At 38.5% G+C, this 22,210-nt stretch overlaps 1 protein-coding gene across 1 annotated transcript in view; it reads right to left on the reverse strand.

The window, feature by feature from the left end:
• RPGR (retinitis pigmentosa GTPase regulator) overlaps positions 1-22,210 on the reverse strand; it is a 43,763-nt gene that overhangs the window by 5,432 nt on the left and 16,121 nt on the right. Inside the window, exons 7-11 of the mRNA XM_065741561.1 lie at positions 16,311-16,469; positions 3,692-3,847; positions 3,060-3,184; positions 2,096-2,278; positions 1,139-1,304 (exon numbers count right to left, since the gene is read on the reverse strand). Of these exons, the coding sequence (XP_065597633.1) occupies positions 1,139-1,304; positions 2,096-2,278; positions 3,060-3,184; positions 3,692-3,847; positions 16,311-16,469 (789 nt within the window). The remainder of the gene's footprint in view (positions 1-1,138; positions 1,305-2,095; positions 2,279-3,059; positions 3,185-3,691; positions 3,848-16,310; positions 16,470-22,210) is intronic.

Here is a 22,210-nt window from a genome sequence, read left to right on the forward strand (position 1 = left end):
TTTATCAATATTAAAATTACAGGCAGCTCAACCATCTAGTATCAGTGTTCTGCTGACACTGGACTATTTTTGCAGGCTTTTGAAGCACAAATGTTATACGGGACAAAGCTTTTTTCTTTATTTATTTATTTTATTTTATTCTTTTTTTTAAATAACCTCTTCAATACTAGTGGAACAATTAGACTAAATTATCTGCAGTCATATTATCTACACTGCATATTACCTGTGTAATGGATGGAGACACTGAATTTAGTGCCTACAACACTGCATCAAGTTAATCAGGTTGCCTGTGATACAAACCCCGAGTTCAGAGCTCAGAACACCCTAAAAGCAATTCAATTTTCACCACAACACTTAACTTGAAAGCAGCATGGACATGCTAGCAGCTCTACAAATAACCATCTTCATTCTACCTGAATTAATAACTTTCGAATTGAATTTGACTATACGAATTTGAATCAAAACTAGCTTTTACATGGAAACACTGCATACTGCACTCTTCAGCATTCCTCCTCCGGGAAATCACATGTGGTATGGAACTCAGGTCAGTCCAGAACTGTCCAAGAGAACCTGTGCACAAGTCCAGCCCAGTATCACTGTTGTCCAGATTTTGGCACGAGCTTGGATATTCTGAATCCTGATTATCTTAAGATATCAAAGAGCAAACAAGCACATTTGCATTCCCAAATGAAGAAGAAAGCTCCTATAGGAATTAGTAAACCTCTTTTCTTACTCAAGGTCCCAATTAGGCATTCCCAAGCCTTTAAGATTTAGTTTCCTAATCACTTTTTCTCTGTAATACTTTTTCTTAACAAAAAATAGAGAATGTGGTTACTGATTTCGGAGTATTTTACGTAGTTGTATTTCTACAGGATTGAGAAAACTTAAGTATAATTTAGCCATTGTTTTTCTTTCAATTAAACCTCCTCTAAATCTTTAAGTATGCTTTCCAAACATGAACCAAGTTTAGGCCATCTCTTTTATATACTTCTCAATGTTTGTACTCTGATACATGCCCATGAATTAAGGCCGAACTGGATCCTCCTTCTGTGTTCAAACTGTGCATTCATTCATGCTTACACAAAAGCCAAACTACATAATTCTCAGAAAATAACTGCAAAATGTGAGGACAAGTCACCTTTTTCATGACGTCTCTTCTTCACAGGCTCAGATTTAGGAACATTTGTTCTAGAAAAACAGATTGGGCTGGTGTTACTAGTCACATGCAGTGAAGATTTTAAGAAACGTTCTCCCAGTGGAGGCAGAGTTCGTGCCATTCGAATTAACTGTTCTGGTGACTGCTCCTGTAGAAGATTAAAAGACACATTGAGAAAATTCTGAGGATAAGGGTAGAAAAACTAAATATAAGTAACCTCCTGTACTTGACAGTGGTGCTTTCCTCTGGTTAGTGATAGAACACTGTAACTTTGTATAAACTACGTAATAAGTATACACTAGGCTTCTTGAACATTTTGATTGTTTACAGCCCTAAAAACTGGACGTGTGTATAGCGGGACACCACAAATGGATTTTACAGAATAACTTTAAGCAGTCTTAAAATGCAGACAAAAAAGAAAAAGAATTATGATTTTTATTTTAAATAAAAGTATTTGTTTCCTGAATACCATGGAGGTACTTAGTCTACAGCATCACTGCATTTTTACAAAATATAGGAGTGGTGGATTTATTTTTCAGATGAGACAACCCATCTCACTATGCTGTTGAGGGAAATCACATGTAATGTGTATCTGAAAATAAAGCAGAAGAAACTACTATTGTAAGATGCAACAGGATCTTAAGATTATTTTAGGATGATCATGAAATATTACCCTTTGAAAATTTATAGTATAAACAACAAACTCACTCAAAGCATTCAAGGCTTCAGAGTTTCTTTTTTATCTATTTATTAGCTTTTATATTCCTAGGATATTTTGAAAAATGCAAAGGAGTAGATGGTATTTTAGAATTCATTCTTTTTTACACACTAACATCATACATTTATTTTAATGACATATATTTACGTGGATATTTGCTACCACTTTAGTTTAAAAGGTGATTTTGTCTCCTGTAAAAAGCATGGCAGCTCTGAATTTACCCTCTCTCGACGTCGCATTCGTGCTGACGTTAACTGTAATGTACTTGTTACTAGTGAATCTCCACTCATTTTAGAGACAGTAGAAATCAAATGGCTCTCATATAAATCTTCTAAGAGTGTTTCTTCAGATTCTTTTGGTCTTGGAGTAGCAAAAACTAGCATGTGACAACCACCACAAGCAACCTAGAGCACAAAACAAAGTTCAGATTATTTCGTTTGCGAGTATCAGCACAAGGATCTCATTTTCTTACAATCATTGCTGGTGATGTAGATTACAAGAAAACACAATCAAAAGTAAGAGATGTTAAATTACTTCAAGTCTAGTTTCTACTGACTTTAAATAAAAGTATACAATTATTATAATTAATGACTAATGATATATGTTTATTTCTCCTTAAATAAAATCTATCTGCATTCAGTGAAATGCAAGATAAGGGTAGGAAACTACTGAAAGAGAAGAAGGCAAAGCTATTTCTACTGATTTTCAAACAATTGTAGTTAGTTATTTTCCTGCAAGTCAAATATAAGCAACAGGTAACAACAGTGACATCCAGAGCAAATTGTTGCCCAGGACCACATCGAGGCAGCTTTTGAAAATCTCTAAGAAAGAGACTCCACAACAACTCTGGGCAACCCGTGCCAGTGTTCTGTTAACCACACGGCACAGAATTGTTTCCTGATGGAGCCTCCTTGAGTTTCAGCTTGTGCTCATTACCCCTTGTTATCCAACTGGGCACCACTGAATGGTCTGGTTCCTTCTTCTTTGCACCACCCTTTCAGTTATTCATAGGCATTGGTAAGATTACCTGCAAGCTTTTATTTCTCTAGGCTAAATACTGATTAAATGTTGTAGGAAAAGAAAAACAAAAACATTTTATAATGCGATTCCAGTTCTATTATATATATCAATAAATATTCTGTAAGAATACATTTTGACACCCGTGAAGCATGAAAAAAAATTTACCAGAAGGACTGTGAAACTCAAAAAATTAGAACATAGAGCAGGATCAAACTGATTTGCAAAATTCTCTTCTCCAAGGCCTAACTTTCCATGTCGCCCATCTCCAAAAGTAAACATGAGGCCATTTTCTGTATGTGGAAAAAAACAATTAATAACAGATTCAATAGAAAAACAGGGCAAAAACATAAAGTAACAGGCTGTGCAAGTAAGGAATGTTTCTCTCCTGAAAGCAAAAACCAAACAATTATTTTTAGATTCTCAATATATGAATATACTCTAAAAGTATGTATGCTTTCAGACAAAGGACTAAAGATAGAGTGAGTCTAGACAACTTTGAAGGAAAAAAAGGAAACAGTAACATCGGAACTGTGCAGCAAAACAAAGGCTTCTGAACAAGACTACTTATTTACAAGCCACGATTATGAGAATACAGTTCTCCAGGAGATACCACATACAGAACTATGCAGTAATTCCTTAAACTGAACCTGGCTTTTGTCACAATCTCAGTTAACCTTTACAACTAATTAGTTAGCATATGCTGCCTTTTACTCTTCATTTTATAGTACATACTTCAAAAATACTTCAACAGTATAGAGAAACTAAGAGTTAATTTCAGATTTTTTTCACTTACATACCTGCTATTACAGCAGTGTGATTTTCCCCACATGTAACATTATGTATTTTACGTCTCCTCAAATGTTTCACAGACTTTGGTACCGAAGTTTCAAAAAGTAAAGTGCCATGTCCCAGCTGCCCATACTGTCCAAGTCCAAAAGTATATACGTCTGTCTCTGAAAACATGCACGCAAAGTTAGCAGCATATTTGTTGTTAGCTACATAATCACCCATTTTTATCAGCTAAATGGAAGCCAAAAGACATCAGCATCAAAAAGCACCATACACAACAACTAACACTAAATGTTCTTGGGCTTTTATTACCACAAGGCAACAGTGTTTACAAAAATATGCATTTTCAAGCCTCATCATAATTTCTGGTTACCTACATGTATACTGTATGACTCCAAATTTACTAGATCTCTTTAAACTACAACTAATTAATGTGGAAGATCCTCAAACAGTAATTGAGCAGGTTTCAGTATTCTCTTTCTCTATCAAACTAGCCCTGCATTAAACACAGAGAACATTATAACTTATCTTCTCACAGAAGAGTAACCTTTCCACGTTTTTTTTTTCCCATTCACTGGATTGTCTTTGCTAGAAAAGAATGTGGTGTTCTAGGAGGCATTAAAGATTCCTGGTGTGTCCACCCTTGTCAATCCATCAAAACAGGAGAAGACTGTGAAGCTTAGGAATTTTGATGAGACTGTGGTAGAAAAGAAAAACTCAAAGACTATTTTTGGAAAAAGAGATTTTCTTGGAACCTTATGCCTACAATTAGGCAACAGAGGAAAAGGTAGAAAACTACTGCCCAAACCTTGCAAAAAAATGTCATGAAAATCTGTGAAAGGTTGGGAAGAACAAAAGTATTCTACACCAGGCAAAAACAAACAAACAAACAAACAAAACCCCTGAGATCTGGGAGCAATATATCCTTATATATCATTGTCATGAACACCATGAACAACATATAGAGCAGCCATCAGGTCAAAAATTTCAGTATCTTAGTATTCAATGCTGAATACGTGGAACAACAATTTGAAGGAGAATCTTTGCTTTTTAAGTACTTCTTACTATCAAAGAAACAAGGTCACTGGTACTGCTATGCTGGACCTTGTCGTCACCAATGAGGAGGGGCTGATGCGCAATGTGAAGTTCAAGGGCAACCCTGGCTGCAGTAATCACAAAATGGTGCAGTTCAAGATCCTCAGGATGTCAAAGAAGGGACACAGCAAGCTTGCTGCTCTGGACTTCAGGAGAGCAATCTTTGAACTCTTCAGGGAACCACTTGGCAGGGTGACATGGGATAAAGCCCCGGAGGGAAGAGGGGCCCAAGAAAACTGGTCAGTTTTCAAGGACCATCTCTTCCACACCCTGAAGACATGCAACCTGAGAAAGAGGAAGGCAGGCAAGAATACCAGGAGGCCTCTGTGGATCAAGAAGCTCCCTGACTTACTTTGGTGCAAAAAGTCTGTGCAGAGTAGAAGCAGGAACAGTTAGCTGTGAGGACTACAAAGATGTCATCAGATGTCAGCCAGGGATAAGGTTAGGAAAGCTAAAACACAGACAGAATTAAATCAAGCCAGGGACAAAAATGGGGAACAAGAAAAAATTCTACAGGTATATCAGTGAAAAAAGGAAGACCAGGGACTTGTACAAAGCACGTGCACTGTCCTGCGTGACATCCTGGTGGCCAAACTGGAGAAAAATGGATGGCTCACTTACTCCTTATAAGGAATTGGCTGGATAGTCAGAGCGTTGCAGTTAACGGCCCGATGACCAACTGGATACCAGTGACTAGTGGTGTTCCTTAGTGATCAGTGCTGAGACCAGCCTTATTTAACATCTTAGTAGATGATACGGACAGTGGGATTCAGTCTACCCTCAGCAGATTTGCAGACGACACCAAGCTGAATGGTGCAGTTGACATGCTAGAGGGAAGGGACGCTGTCCAAAGGTACCTGGACAGGCTTGAGAGCTGGGCCCATGCCAAGTTCAACAAGGTCAAGTGCAAGGTCCTGCACCTGGGTCAGGGCAATCCCAAGCACAGATACAGACTGGCTGGAGAATGGCTTGAGAGCAGCCCTGAGAAGAATTTGGGGGTGTTGGTTGATGAAAGACTCAAAATGATCTAGCAGTGTGTACTTAATGCCTAGAAGGCTGTGTCCTGGGGTTACATCAAGAAGAGCATGACCAGCATTTTTATGAGGGATGTTATTCTGCCCCTCTACTCTGCTCTCATGAGATCCCAACTGGAGTACTGCATCCAATTCTGCGGCCCCTAACTCAAGAAGGATATCGAGCTGTTAGAGCAGGTCCAGATGAGGGCCACAAAGATGATCAGAGGGCTGGAGCACCTCCCCTGTGAGAATAAGCTGAAAGACTTGGGCTCTACAGCTTGGAGAAAAGAAGGCTCCAGGGGGACCTCATAGCAGCTTTCCAGTACCTGAAGAGGGGCCAGGAAAGCTGGGGATACACTTCTTATAAGCGCAGGTAGTGACAGGATGAGGGGAAATAGCTTTAAACTGGAAGAGGGTAGATTAGACAAGATGTGAGGAAGAAATTCTTTACTGTGAGGGTGGTGACACATTGGAACAGCTTGCCCAGAGAGCTTGTGAATGTCCCCACCCTGGAGGTGTTCAAGGCCATGTTGGATGGGGCTTTGAGCAAGTGGTGTAGAGGGAGATGTCCTTGCTTATTGCAGGGAGGTTGGAACTAGATACCTTCCAATCCAAATAATTCTATGATTCTATTAATACCCAAGTAATTTACACTGTGTGACTCTTTTGCTGATTCTCCTGGAGCAGCCACAAAGTGGAGAAATATTAAAAGCAAACTATTTTGCCATTCCCCCAGACTAATCTTTCACTACAGTCCTGGAAAGAGAAAGCAGAGAATGGTCCAGATTTGATAGTACTACCATAGTAGAACAGTTATTAATTTATGTTGAACCTCAATTTCAAAAGAATCACGACTTAATACTTTAACAGTGAATACAGTCTTCTTTCTAGATACCAGTTTGCCATTTCTGTCTCTTTCAAAATTCAATCAAAAGAAAAAAAAATCAAAGATGTTATGAATTTACAGCAGAAAAAAAGATTATGGTCTCACATTATTTTAGACTGGAAGTGCAAAATATTTACTCAAGTCATTTATCTACTAAATGTAATAGTAAAGCTCCCTCTACTGGAAATATCCGTGCAAGATTATCTTTAGGAATCTAAAAAGTAAAACAAATCATTAGATTTTTTTTCTATGGCATTTAGACATTCTGGATAAGAATCAATAAACGATTCCTAAAAGATAGTTCACTCTAAGTGAAGATTTCTTCAGTTATCTTCATTTTGGTAAACAGCTTTCTCAGGATGGCTGATTCTGTAAATCCTATTTGTAAATATGTAATTTGGTTTAACTGAAAAAACAGAATGACTTGTCATTTTCAAATTATCCAGCTCCATCTGAATAGCATTATTATTTTGAATGATTGTATTCTGAATTATTGTTTCATATTATTTTTAATCCTAGATCACAATGTTTTCCATAAAGAATATCTAGTCCTTTATAGACACTTATGTTTAAGGCGACAACTTTAAAAGTACAGGAACTATTTTCTTTCCCCTACTGCTACTGACAATGAGAATATGGCAATCCAAAAACAACTTAGGATGCCTTAAAAAAGAATTAATTTTATTTCTGCATCCATGCACTACAGCTACCTATATTTTACTCCTAAAATAAGGCAATGATCTAGGTACAGAAAAAATGTTACACCACTATTAAACAAGGCCAAACCTCAGTAATAACAACACTTAGCAGAAATAGGGATAAACAGAAGCCTATTGCAAAGTAATTTCAAAGACTTTGTGACAGAAAGACAGTTGAGCTTAATTCTGAGCTTGATTTTGCAAAAAAAATTTGCTGATGAAATGAATCCAAAAAGTGACAGTTGTGTTGTTGCCTTACTCCTGTCCTCAGTCTTAAGGATACAGTTAGATGAAACAAGCGGAACACACTACCAGCAAATGGGCAGATGCCAATTCTCCATTCTTTCCCTTATATCCTTGCTTATATGTCTCTGCAGTCTACCTGGCTGCAAAGAAAGCCAACACGGCTCATTAAGCCAGGTTTGTTTTGTTCTGCATTTTAAGTGAAATGATTTCCTGTGGAATGGTGAAGACAGTACCGGGGTGATATAAGGGGCTAAGAAAGACAAGTGACCACAGCAACTTGAGGGGAAGATCTCTTCCTCCAATTCTTCAGCGAACTATGAGGATGGCTCAGACATTTTAACAGCACTCAGAAAAAGGAAAGCGCGAGTCCTTTGAGGCCTCTGAATATTTTCTTCTTTGAAGACAGAGATATTTCAAATTAAGTGCGTTTGAAAGGGTACAATCTATAATCTTAAAGACAGTTGTCCCTATAAATGAAATATTCCTAAGCAAGAATAGTTTCCCTATTTTTAACATGGGCCTTTTACTCAAAGAACTGAGGGAGCACCCAGAGCCTTTTTTTCCAAATCTATGCATTTCTAGTTACATATTTAAGGCTACATGCAAAGTGACAAATCTTCAGAATAACAGAAACAGATATGCCCATAGATCTCCACATAGCTTCATTTCACTTAAATATTATCACTTTCTATGAGCTATTCAGCTATCCTATAGCTTTTTAACAGCTTCCACTGAAAAACGTTACTTTAAAAATCAACTGTTGACATAATACTCAGTTTTACTACAGCTAGAATTGGATTTGGGGATTTCAGGATAAACTGTATACAGAGTTAAGAATTGTTTGAAAAAAAAAATCTAGATAATCTTATTGGTTTGAACTGTCTCAGTTCCATCATAAAAAAGGGAGAGCTCTTTCCTCTTCTTGTTTTCTTTCAAAAGGTTATCTTGATTTTCTTTTAAAACTGACCTTTAGACAGAATATGAAAAATCCACCATTTTACATGTTAACACTAATGTGCTGCATTGTAATGTCAAATGATGTATTCTTGAAGGACTATTCCACATCTTCCTTTGAAGAGACAACTTTGCTTTCCCACCCTTCAGAGGATAAAAGGAGGTAATACATCCTTTTATAGAAAGGATTACTCACAAAGGACCTGCCATCATCTGGAAAAAAAAAAAAAAAGCAGGACAGGATATTAAGGCCACTCCAAATTGTGTGTTTCTTCTCCCACTTTTAGATTCAAAAGATGTTTTCATTCTAACTTCTTAAAAGCTTTAATGAAAAAGTACACAATTTGGGATTGCTGCTCTCAAATTTCTTTTGAAAGTGATGATACCAAAAGCTTTCATTTTCAGTAGGAATCATTTGCAAGAATCTGGATAACAAGTCTTTGACTCAGAGACAAAAAAAAGTCATCCAGGATGAGGGTATGACCTTGAACTGACTGACAGCTACTGTCATCGTCATGGTTTTATGATTTTCGGCATTGGCATTCCACATGATAACATCATGTAGTGTATTAAGAGTTAAAGCGCCAGCTCTGTGGATCATCGATAGTTACGGGTACACCTGTCTCAGAAGAGAAGAACTATGTTCCCCAGAGGACTGTGCAATGCTTTGTATTTTTACATGTTTCCACTCAGGGGGAAAGATAAAAGATGTCTGCAGTCACGGATATGATTTTACTACAGTCACTGGATTATGCTTTCATCTAATTTGATAGATCCTAAGTAGGACTGAAGACAAGAAATGAACCAGGATGTACAACAGTTTCTGCATGACATCTTCTATTCTTACGTCAAATGAGACAAATGAAATGAAGAAATACACAATAGCCAATGAATGTTGTTAAGAGTAAAATAACACACCCAGAAAAAATGGAAAGACTGCAAAAAGATGAAAACTGTACCAGTATACACAGTGTTACTAAAAAGCCAAACAGCATATATTTTCAAAAGATATATAAAATTCAGAATTTCTTAATCTTAAAAACTGTACTAGTTTAGGAATTTACTAATATAAGGAACTGAGCTTAAAAGAGATAAGTTTCCAATACTCTGAGAGTTACATTCTTCACCAGAACTCTCAATTTATGGTCATGTCATTTCATCCTGAGATGCAGCACATCCTTCAGTAGTACTCCAAAGTTATGTCTCTGATGCTAAGCCTATAATGCATGTATACTACACTTTTTTTTTTTAATCAAGGAATCATTCAACAAACCAAGTTAGAAGGGTCTCACAAGGATCATAGAATTCAGCTCCTGGCTTCGCCCAGGACAACCCAAAATCAAATCCTATGCCTGAGAGCACTATCCAGATGCTCCCAGAACTCTGGTACATGAGGCCATGCCCACCGCGCTGTGGTGCAGCACTGTCCCTAACCCCCAGCCGCCCCTCCCCTGACACAGCTCCATGCCGTTCCCTCGGGCCCTGTCGCTGTCACACAGAGCAGAGCTCAGCGCTGCCCCTCCGCTCCCTGGGAGAGCTGCAGCCGCCAGCAGGCCTCCCCTCAGCTCCTCTGCTCTGCGCTCAGCACACCCAGGGGCCTCAGCTGCTCCTCATACACCTTATCCTCAAAACCCTTCCCCATCTTTATAGCCCTCCTTTGGATGCTCTCTCATAGTTCTATGTCTTTATATGGTGGCACCCAGTGCTGCATATATTGCTCAAGGTGAAACCACACCAGCACAGAGCAGATCTGGACCTCTTCCCCCACCTGTCTGGCAGTGCTGGCCCTGATGCACCCCAGGGTGTGGTTGGCCCTTTTGGCTGCCAGGACATACTGCTGACTCAGATTCAACTTGCCATCAATTAACAATTCCAGATCCCTTTCCACAGGACTGCTCTCCAGCCTCTCATCTCCCAGTCTGTACACATAACAAAGGTTACTTCATCCCATGTGCAGAATCTGGCACTTCATGTGGCTACAAAGTTCATGTGGTTAGAGGACTAGGCAATCACCAATTAGTCAAGATGTCTCTGCAAGGATTCTCTCTCTCTAGGGATTCAACAGATCCTCCTAATTCAGTGACTTCTACAAACCTAGTATACATTTAATTCCAGTGTCCAGATTATTTTTAAAAATATTGAGATCTGTCCCTAAAATTGAGACCTGGGGAATCCCACTGATGACTTATAACCCCATTTAAATGTAACTCCATCTATTATAATAGATATTATAATCCTCCATATATTATAACCCCTTGAGACCCACCTATTAGCTGACTGTTCACCCTAGCCAGCTGTATTCTGAACATTTTATCCTGGACAATACTATGAGAGAATATTGAAAGCTTTGCTGAAGTTTGAAAGGATTATACATATTGGCTTTCCTTGGTCAACTAGGTGGGTAGCTGTTACAAAGGAAATTTAGTTTGTTAAACAGGACTTTCTGTTTGTGAATGTGTGATAGCTATTACCAGTGACTGCATTGTCTTTCAAGTGCTCTTCAGTAACTCTGAAAATAATCTTCTCCACATAATTTTACTAGGCACCGAATAATAGAAGAACTACATTAAAAAATTTCTACTTGACCTTTAACTCAACACAAAAACTATCAATCTTTAAGCATAAGCATATTGTAACCATAGATGATAAGGAAAAGGCTGAAGTTCTCAATGCCTTCTTTACATCTGTCTTTAATAGACAGAGCAGTTGTCCACAGGGTACTTGCCCTGACCTGGAAGTCCGGGACGGAGCGCATAATGCACCCCCTGTGATCCAAGCAGAGACGGTCAGAGATCTCCTCCATCTGAACTGCCACAAGTCCATGGGGCCAGATGGGATCCACCCAAGGGTGCTGAGGGAGCTGGCAGAGGTGATTGCCGAGCTGCTTTCTGCCATCTATCAGAATTCCTGGTTACCTGGAGAGGTCCCACAAGATTGGAGGCTTGCCAACGTGACTCCCATCTACAGGAAAGGCCGTAAGGAAGACCCGGGGAACTACAGGCCTGTCAGCCTGACCTCGGTATCAGGGAAAGTTATGGAGCAGATGATCTTGAGGGAGATCACACGACACGTGCATGGCAACCAGGGGATCAGACCCAGGCAGCACGGGTTCACAAAGGGCAGGTTGTGCTTGTCCAACCTCATCTCCTTCTATGAATGGGTGACCAGACAGGTAGATGAGGGAAAGGCTGTTGATGTAGTCTACCTGGACTTCAGCAAGGCCTTTGACACGGTCTCCCACAGTATTCTCCCGAGGAAACTGGCAGCCCGTGGTGTGGACAGGTTCACTCTTCTCTGGGTGGAGAACTGGCTGGAGGGCCGTGCCCAGAGGGTAGTAGTTAATGGAGTTAAGTCCAGCTGGCATCCTGTTACGAGTGGTGTCCCCCAAGGGTCAGTATTGGGGCCCATCTTGTTTAATATCTTTATTGATGACCTAGACGAGGGGATTGAGTGTACCCTCAGTAAGTCTGCAGATGACACCAAGTTGGGAGGATGTGTCAAACTGCCTGAGGGTAGGGAGGCCCTTCAGAGGGATTTGGATAGGCTGAACAGCTGGGCTGAGCTCAATGGGATGAGGTTCAATAAGACCAAGTGCCGGGTCCTGCACTTTGGCCACAATAACCCCATGCAATGCTATAGGCTTGGGGCAGAATGGCTTCAAGAATGTAGAGAGGAAAAGGACCTGGGGGTGTTGGTTGATGCTCGGCTCAACATGAACTAGCAGTGTGCCCAGGTGGCCAAGAAGGCCAACGGCATCCTGGCCTGTATTAGAAATAGTGTAGCCAGCAGGAGCAGGGAGGTGATCATCCCCCTGTACTCAGCTCTGGTACGGCCGCACCTCGAGTACTGTGTTCAGTTTTGGGCCCCTCACTACAAGAAGGACATTGAGGCCCTGGAGCGTGTTCAGAGAAGGGCAACAAAACTGGTGAGGGGTCTGGAGCACAAGTCTTATGAGGAGCGGCTGAGGGAGCTGGGATTGTTTAGTCTGGAGAAGAGGAGGCTCAGAGGAGACCTTATTGCACTCTACCACTTCCTGAAGGGGGGTTGTGGTGAGGAGGGGGTGGGCCTTTTCTCCCTGATAAATGATGACAGGACGAGAGGGAATGGCCACAAGTTGCGCCGGGGAAGATTTAGATTAGACCTGAGGAAACATTTTTTCTCTGAAAGAGTGGTCAGGCACTGGAATGGCCTGCCTACGGAGGTGGTTGAGGCACCATCCCTAGCGCTGTTTAAGAAGCGTTTAGATGAGGTGCTAAGGGATTTGATTTAGTAGTTGGGTAGGGATAGTGATAGGAGGATGGTTGGACTAGATGATCTTGTAGGTTTATAAGGTTGGAAAGGACCTATGAACCGTATTTTGTCTGAGGATATTGTTTTCTTGACTCAAATGGATCTACTGGCAGCTCACCCAGGACTATACTTCTTACATACCATCTACTACAGCATCAATTTTCATCAATTTTTTTCCACAATATTTATTGTTTTTGTTTGCCTCTATTTTCTACTTTCACATCCTGCAAAATTTAACTGTAATGCTGATGCCTTCCAAGTCAACAACTTCCTAGAAAATCTCTGAAGTCATTTGTTTTAATGAATTTTTATCACATGAAATACCATTAAACCAAAATATCTATTGGTTGGTTTCAAATTTATGGTTGAAAAATCAATAATGATAATCTAATTCTTTTTGCTGAACTTCATTTTGTGACTTAAAAAATAATGCTAGGATTTATACACTTGCTAGTCTCAAATTTATGGTAATATTTTTCCTAATAATGATAATCTGATTTGATGCAAAGAAATTTATTTTATAACAGAATACTGCTAGGGTGTGACTGTATTGTGGAGATAAAGGCTTTGAAATGTAGACAAATGTTCACATTATTTTTTTTGTATTGACTACTATTCTTTCCTCCTCCCAGAGGAGTTTTGATTTATCCAGAATCTTGCAGCTTCTCTCATCATTACACATAACCTTTTCCAGCCCACTGCTTACACCTTTATTCTCTCTGGTGGCCTGCAGTACAATATTATATCAAATTACTTAAAATCCCCCTCAGTTAGATTTTCATTTCATATTTTATAAACTTTGCTTACGTAACCTTGAAGGCACTCTGTCAGGTTGACAATAGATGACTACTTAGCATTTCCAAAATACAAAGGACTCATAATACCTACTTAGTTTTAAACTCTTGCATTTGGGTAGAAGACTAATTGCAAATATGCTATACAGTTGTGGAATTCATTACATGTCAAAACTAATAATTTTGAAATTATTTGCATACAACATCAAACTCCTTTTTTCTGCTTCTGTAGTAGTTTACAATTATCAAATCTAACAAAGACAAATTTTGTTGAGCAGATGAGCTCAAATAGAATGATCAGGAGAGCCAGAGAAGAAGAAAATAGTGTTGTGTTTGAAGAGTCCTTTCTTTTTTTAAACAAACTTTTCTCAAAAAGAACATTTTCCGAGCTTTTGATATTCTTGTTTCTCTCTGGACTGTCTGACTCATTTTATGCTCTTCAGAAAATGTAATGGTCAGACTGTACACACTGTTCAGGCAGAACTCGTGAAAGTGCTCCACAAAATGGAATGCAAGCTCTATGTTTTCACATACATTACTTCTTTCTATATATCTAGGATGCTGCTGTAACAGAACTCTATGGCTATCTTCTTTGCAGTATGCAATCCCCCATAGCTCCCTACCTGTCTACAGAAAATGGCTGTCAAGACTATCTGAAAGTCTCATGAAAATTAAAATAATGAAATCTAGTGGTTGCTATCATCTGAAAGAAGGAAATTATATTGGTCTTACATTATTTGAACATGTTACTTTCCAGTTGTTTATAAAGAAGCTGTTTAATTCTCTCAGCACTTCTACACAACTATTGAAGTTACAGTGATCTGTAATTTTCAGGGTCTTTAGACCCCTCATCCAGCCCTGTGAAGTTCTCAAAGTAACAGAATGGTTCTAAGAGTCTCAAATTCTTGAAGAAGTTCAGTTTGAATTTTCATTAGGCACAGTCTGCTTGAAAACATTCAATGTAACTAGTAAGGACCTAACTTACTATTTTTTTCTTTACAGTTATTTCTATGTTTTACAACTGATTCTGTGTAGCAACTACAAAATACTTTGCTTTTGGTCTCTTATCACATATATATATTTTCCTATGTAAAATGTCTTTTTTTGACTTGTAATCAAACCCTGAAATAAATTAAACACTTAGGTATTCTGAGGCCAAATGGTAGGAATTTAAAACCTCCTAAGTTCCACTCAAAAACATATCATTATTTTGCACATATATGGTGAATACATCTAGGGACAGCATTTCAACAACAAAATTGTCAAATAATTATTTCCTAAAAGTAATATTGTTTTGTTTAGAGATTTTCATTATAATTTCTAGAAATACACTACATTTTTTGTGCATTTTGTCATGCAGTATTCTAGTTTACTCAGTAATTCAAAACTTCAAAAGTTTTGTCTTATATACACAAAAAATTAGTTAACTAACAATTTTTCTGGTACTTACTGTACCAGGCATCACCTCAAAGTCATGAGATAACCCTCTGTAAGCCAACAGAAATCTCTAATCACACAGGAAACTTTCCATTCACACCTGCTGATTGAGATAGTTCAAAATGTGCTGAAAAGGATTTGTAATACAGTAGTGTGTATCAAAGTTCATCTTCCAAGTACTGTAAATACAGACCCGTAAACAAATATATGTAAGTTAATTTGATGATTTTTATATTTTTAAACTGTTCAATGGGCTGCATCTGTTCTAGTTTTATAGATACTAGAAATATTCTGCTCAAAGTCACAGATAAATTCAGTATTATAACAAGAGATATTTAATCAGTTTAGGCATCCATTTGATGGTGCATCTCTATCATTATTGGCAGCTAGTTGAAAAATGACTTTCTAATCATCACATATTCCAGGTCACGTAAATTTACTACAGAATGTAAGCTTCCTTCTGAAACTTCCTCCTGACATTCCAAATAGTGCTTTTAAGCTCCTCAGACACAAGACATTGATCACTAGTGCAGCACTAGGAAGTACTAGTTCACTACAATCCCATTAAGACACTCAAAGTTTGTAAAGCATCTCATCAATGCTTTCTATTAGAGCTACTACTATAAATAAAAAGAGGTTATCATCATCATAATCATAATCACAAGGGAACTGTGGGCTGTAAGGAACTGAATGGACTTCCAATTATGCATGGTATGCTATGCAGATCCCATCTATGGAAAGGTTACCCTATTTTGGTCAACTGAACACTTACAGGGTTTTTTTTTTTTTTTTTTTTTTTTTTTTTTTTTACAAAGAAAATGACTCTATTCATCATTTTCACCATCAAATAAATAAGAATAGGAATGTGTTGCTGAAGCTTTAGATAAAGGTAAGGATACACAGGTGGTATAATTACTGGTACTGAGTAGAAGTTGCTGATAAGATCTTTTTTAATTAGCATGTAAAATCAGTTCTCAACCAAAGGGTCTCAACCACAGCACAGAAGGTCAAGCTATACACACAGTGCAGTACAGACCTGAATTTACTCAGGTTAACTATCATGTGGACTTTCACCTCTTCAATTCAATGTCTTTCGTTTATAAGCATTACAAAGTTTTACTTGGTAGAATGTAAGTTCTTCAAAGTAAACTGAGATTACTAACCTACAGAGCTGTTAAAAAAGGAAAAAAAAAGGCATTTGAATACCATACCTGTAAGCACCACTGTGTGTTCTCCACCACAAGCAACCTTATTAACTTTTTCCATAATTCCCAGTACTGGCTGTGGGACTCTATTGTTCTTTAGCTGCTCAGGCAATAACCCCAGCTTTCCATTCTCAGGTTCCCCAAAAGTATAGAGCTCGCCATCTCCTGTAAAAATACAGAACAGAACAGCACTCAGAAGCAAGTTTAGGTTGTCAAAAACACCACAGACACAAATCAGTGATATAAAAAAGTATATGAGTGTTACAGGATAACTGAACGTATTTTCAGAATGCCCAAATAGCTGTGCAAAGTGGTATGCTTTGATGGGATATGGAGGAACTGAACTTTAACACAATCCTCTTCTCAAGATAAGAATCGTAATATATTAATCTGCAAGGAACACCACCAGGGAAAAATAAAACAACATACATCCTTTCTTTGAAGAAGATATTATCCCCTTTGTAATTGCTATTTCTGTCAACTGAGATTGTCTGCAATTAAAACAAAATACTGATGGAAAATAAACACTTTCTTTTTGTGAGATATAGGAAAAAGAGTAAATGACATGAAACTGAAGTCTGGACAACAATAAAAGAGTTATACATCTGACAGCAGTGGTTCATGACAATAACTCCATCAAAATTGACCTCAGGAAAATACTGAGAGGTCCTTACAAATATATTCCTGCAGCACCTTTCTGATTTTCCACATAATAACACAAAAAGAACCTTCTCATTTACCCAGACTTTCTAATCATTCAGTTCAAAATCTGTTCAATCCTAAGTCTGAGTAATTCACTGTACTTTCAAAGTTTCCTTTGCTTCATCTTTTTCAATTATCTCCTTTATTTTTTAATGCTACGTAAGTCTGAATTACCATACAATACAACTTTCGCCCATCAGAATCCTCAAGTTCCTCTCTGCAGGACAGCTCTCAATGTGTTCTTCTCCCTGTCTGTATACCTATCTGAGACTAAACCAACACAAGTGCAATATCTTGCACTTGGCCTTACTGAACCTCATTAGGCTTTTGTGGGACCACTACAAACCTGTCCAGGTCCCTCTAGATGGTATCCCTTCCTTCTATAGGGTCAACTGCACCATTCAACTTGGCATCATCAGCAAACTTGCTGAGGGTGCATTTGATTCCACTGTCTAAGTTGTTGGGAAAGATGTTGGAACAGCACCAGTGCCAAGATGGATTCCTGGGGGACACCAGTTTTCACTGGTCTCAACAGATCTGTTAACCACAACCCTCTGGCTGTGATCATCCAACCAATTCTTTATCCACCAAATACTCCAGCCTTCAAGTCTCTCTCTCTCCAATTTAGAAATAAGGATGTGGTGCCTGACTGTGTCAGAGGTCTTACACAAGTCCAGGTAGATGAAATCAGTTGCCATTCCTTTGTTCACTGATGCTGTGACTCCATCATAGAAGGCCAGAAGGTTGGTCAGGCACAATTTGCCCTTGGGGAAGCCATATTGGCTGAATTTGATCACCACCTCATCTCGCACGTACCTTAACACAGGTTCCAGGAGGATCTGCTCCATTATCTATTCAGGCACAGAAGTGAGGTTCACTGTCCTGTAGTTCCCCAGGTATTCTTTTCTCCCTTTCTTAAAAATGGGAGTGATGTTTCCCTTCTAGTAACAAGGACTTCATCTGACAGCCATAACTTTTCAAATATAATGGAAAGTGGCTTGGCAACCAATACACTTATTTAAAATTTTCTTTTGCATGACTGAAAACCAAGCAAGAATTGCATGCAGCTTGATTATGCCTAAGTATGGGACAATTTGTTACTATCATGTTTTCATTAAAGTTATCTGGTAAAATCTAGTAGATGAATTAAAGTTGTTCTTTCCTGGAAAGCTTTTGTCAGTCACATTTGTTTTCTCTTTCATGGAACTTGGCTCTTGACTCACGCTCTTTAGCAGAACAGTGACTACAGCAGTTGGTACATAGACAGCAGCATAGAGACTGCTGCTGCCAGGACCTTCCATTAGAAGGACAGCTTTACTCTGTTCCCATGTGTCCTGACATCAGTTCCCAGAGAGAAGAGGCCAGCACTTCCCTTTCCAATGAGGAGGTGAAATACCTCCTCATTGCAGAGAGCAATGAGGTCAACAAGGGGCCTGATGATTCAGAAAACCCTTAAGCCACCATGTGTTTTAATAAAAAACAGTGCTTCTCCAATCCTCTCAGAGGAAATAATTCTGGAGCCATTATGCTGATTTCCGATGTATGTTATCTTTGATGATGACGGTCCAAGTAAACAAAAAAAAAAGTCAAAATTATGATCTGCTTTCTTCAAATAAAGCCTGAGGATACGTTTCCAGTGACTTTTACCAATAGGGAAAGTCTGAAGTATGTCTCTTATTTTATGGTCACATTAATGCAGAATAAATATACATATATACTATTTTCAGATTACCTGAAGATGTATTCCATACTGAAAGCACAAGAACTGTAATAAGGACTTTTTCATAAGAATACAAATTCCTGCCTTAAATGGAATATCAGTTCAATCATCAATACAAAGTCACAACCCAGCATTTCCACCAAAGATTTAGAAGCAAACTGCGATGGCACAACATTTATTTCTAGAGCTTACAAGACCTATGAAATTTGACCCTGCTTTATTAAAAAAATAAAAAAAATCTAAGACTATTTTGTATGTTTCCTATATTTTCCAAGACCAATTCTGCCTCTCACAGTGGCATGGATTCATAGATACCACAGAATGGCTGAGGTTGGAAGGGTCCTGTGGAGATCATACAGTCCAACCTCACTGCTCAAGCAGGGTCCCTTGAAGGATATTATCCAGGATTGCATCCAAGTGACAAATTAAATAATTCCAAGGAAGAAGGCTACCCAACCTCTCAGGGCAATCTGTGCCAATGCTCTGTCACCCTCACAGTAGTTTTCTCTTGTTCAAATGGAACTTCCAGCGTTTCAGCTTGTAACTGTTGTCTTGTCCTATCACTGGACATCACTGAGAAGAGTTCAGTGCCATCTTTTTGACACTCTCCCTTCAGATACTTATATTCATTGATCAGATCCCCCTGAGTTTTCTCTTCTTCAGGTTGAACAAACCCAGCTCCATAAGAGAAATGCTTCAGTTCCTCAATCATTTTAGTAGCCCTTCATATACCACACCTGTGAGCCACTAAAACACATCCTCCCAGCTTAGTTTTTCTTTCATTCCCTACATTTTGTTTTACTTAATATTTTCTCTTTCCTGCACACACAAATTATCTTAATAGGCATCAATACTATTATAATTCACTTATTTGCATGTAGCTATAAAAAAATGCCTTTGTTACATTCTTTGACACAATTCTAAAAGGCGTTTTGTAGTTATTTTAATTTGTGTTTTTTAAAGAAAGAGCAAACTATCTCAGGCACAGAAAAGTGTATTTTATTTTAGATATAAAACAAAAAATATGTACTATATTTATGGTCCCCTGTTCAGTCTGTTTTTCTATTTTAACTCTGAACTTTTTTTATGCACAGAAACACTGAATAGACTTCAGTAACTGATACTTTGCAGTTACGCACTGTTCTTTTATTCTAAAATAGAAGTCTAATTAACAGCAAAACCAAAAAGAATCAACCTCAGCATGCAAGTTTCTGTAACCAAAACATTCAGTTGACAACAAGAAGTGTCAGTGCACCTACTGGGAATGTTTATTAGACATTGCAAAAAAAAAGAAGAACAGCACTTTTGGAAGGTAAGTATTAATATTTTAATACTCTTGGACCTGTCATGCAATGAAGTTGCCCCAGGAGAAATGTCTACTTATTTTCACAGAAGCTCCAACAGATACAAAGAGCACAATAACACTATTTGATAGAGAAAGCCATTAGCTACAAAATACTATATTTCGACATTGTCACCACAAGCTATGCATTTTCACTAGTTATGATCAAAAGCCTGCAGGCCACACCTGTAAAAATCTACACTAGCAGAGACAGCCCACCATCACTGCTGCTGAAATGCATCACACACCACCACTGTGCTCATATCTACTGCTTGCTCTCCACAACATTCAGCATGCTTTGACAAACGTCAGTGGGTGCAAGGAGGAATTCACTCACACACCTTTGCTTCATATGCACGTCCATTTTGTCAGACTGCCACTCTGCTGCTGTCAGTCACATGGCAACAAAATGCTATGGAATACTGACAGGAAGGTGCAAACTCTACTATCAAACCAGCAACACCTGCCTCTGACGCTATGGGCTAGCATAATAAAACAGGAGATATTACTTTTAGAACAGCCCTCAGATTTCTAGGAACAAGTTCAGAAATCTTGAAAAGCACTTAGGATTTCACTGTGTATGCAATTCTCTTCAAAGAAATCACAGCATCTCTTTTTGAACACTACTGCACAGTAAACATTAATCCAATCACAATCTAATTAATAGGATTAGAGACCCAAATGGTCAACCTGCCATTGACTTCCCAAACTAGTCAAGTTTATTACATTTTTTAAACTTAATAATGCAGCTGACAAAGAGAAAGCCATTTACTAAGGTAAATCTGGAATGTATTACATCATTTTAAGTCACACAGAAGTCTAGAAAATATGAAGAATAGCTGTTAGGAACACACACACACACAAAGATTGAATCTAGGACAGATAAATTTTCAGTACAGTTACACTAGTGCAGCATATCTGCATTTTAAGAACATTCCATTCAAATAAGTCCATGGAATCTGGTTGTTTCATTTCCTACTCTCATTTGAGCCCTCTCCCATTCTCACATATTGAACTTCCCTCAGTGTAGCACATTTCTGGTATCACCAAGCTTCAGCTCACAGGAAGATGCCAAGAAAAAGAACACACCAACAGAAAACTACCTTTGCCCATAAAGACAAACGTGCACAGTGCTGGAAGCCATACAACACATTTTGACTCTGTTATTAATGAACATCCTGCCCTGGAGAGGGCACTCTGTGACCACACTATGTATTCCGGTGTGCCCTCATTAACCACCTGTTTTAACCCAACAATGCCTGCAATCCTATCAGTCTGCTTAGCCAGCATACAGCTTATGTCAAATATAAATAAGTTTAGAAAAGGAGTCATGTGGTGCCATGCTCATCAGCTCAACGTGGCAACGTACATCAAGTCCTGTATCTTGCAACCACACTTTAATATTAAAAAGCACCAAATAATATACCATCTTTAAAGTATAAGTCATGTTTAGAAAGATAAACTGTAGTAATACTACAGTACTGTAATAACTGGTAAGCAAACAGGTATTGAAAGCTCTCTGTTAATGCTTTCTTCCATAGTAACAACTGCAGTCTAGGGTAGTTCCTTTGCATGGATATCAAGGGAACCAGTACTGATTATTATATACTTATTTTTAATACTTCAACAATAATTCAAATAACACTAGTTACTATAAATTCTAGCGTTCAAGATAAAATTGTACAAAACACGTGGAAAATCCCTGCTAGGCAAACCTTTAAACATACTTTCAGGCATAATTTGATGACTAACTGGAAATTTAGGGAGAAAAACCCACATACCTATTTTTATATGAATATTACAGCTAAATGGATAATTATGAAGTGTCTATGTTCTACCATCGTTCAGAGGCAGAATACTGAGGATGTCAACCACTGTTCAGAGGCAGCCTAACAAGCACACAACAAGCAATTTCAATACAAAATAAAAGAATCACAGAATTATAAGGGTTCAAAGGGACCTCTAGAGATCATCGAGCCTAACCCCCCTGCAAAGCAGGCTTCAAGGCCCTGTAAACTGTAAAAGCATCTTTTATTCCCCCCCCCCCCCACATAAAACCTTTTAACAGCATAATGCCCTCCTAACTAAGCTGTAAGAAATAAACAGTAAATATGTTTGCATTCAGACTCAGCTCACAGAACT

The sequence above is a fragment of the Cyrtonyx montezumae genome, unplaced genomic scaffold, assembly GCF_038088225.1.
Source record: "Cyrtonyx montezumae isolate F1298 unplaced genomic scaffold, pur_monq_1.0 scaffold_3, whole genome shotgun sequence".
Lineage (NCBI taxonomy): Eukaryota > Metazoa > Chordata > Aves > Galliformes > Odontophoridae > Cyrtonyx > Cyrtonyx montezumae.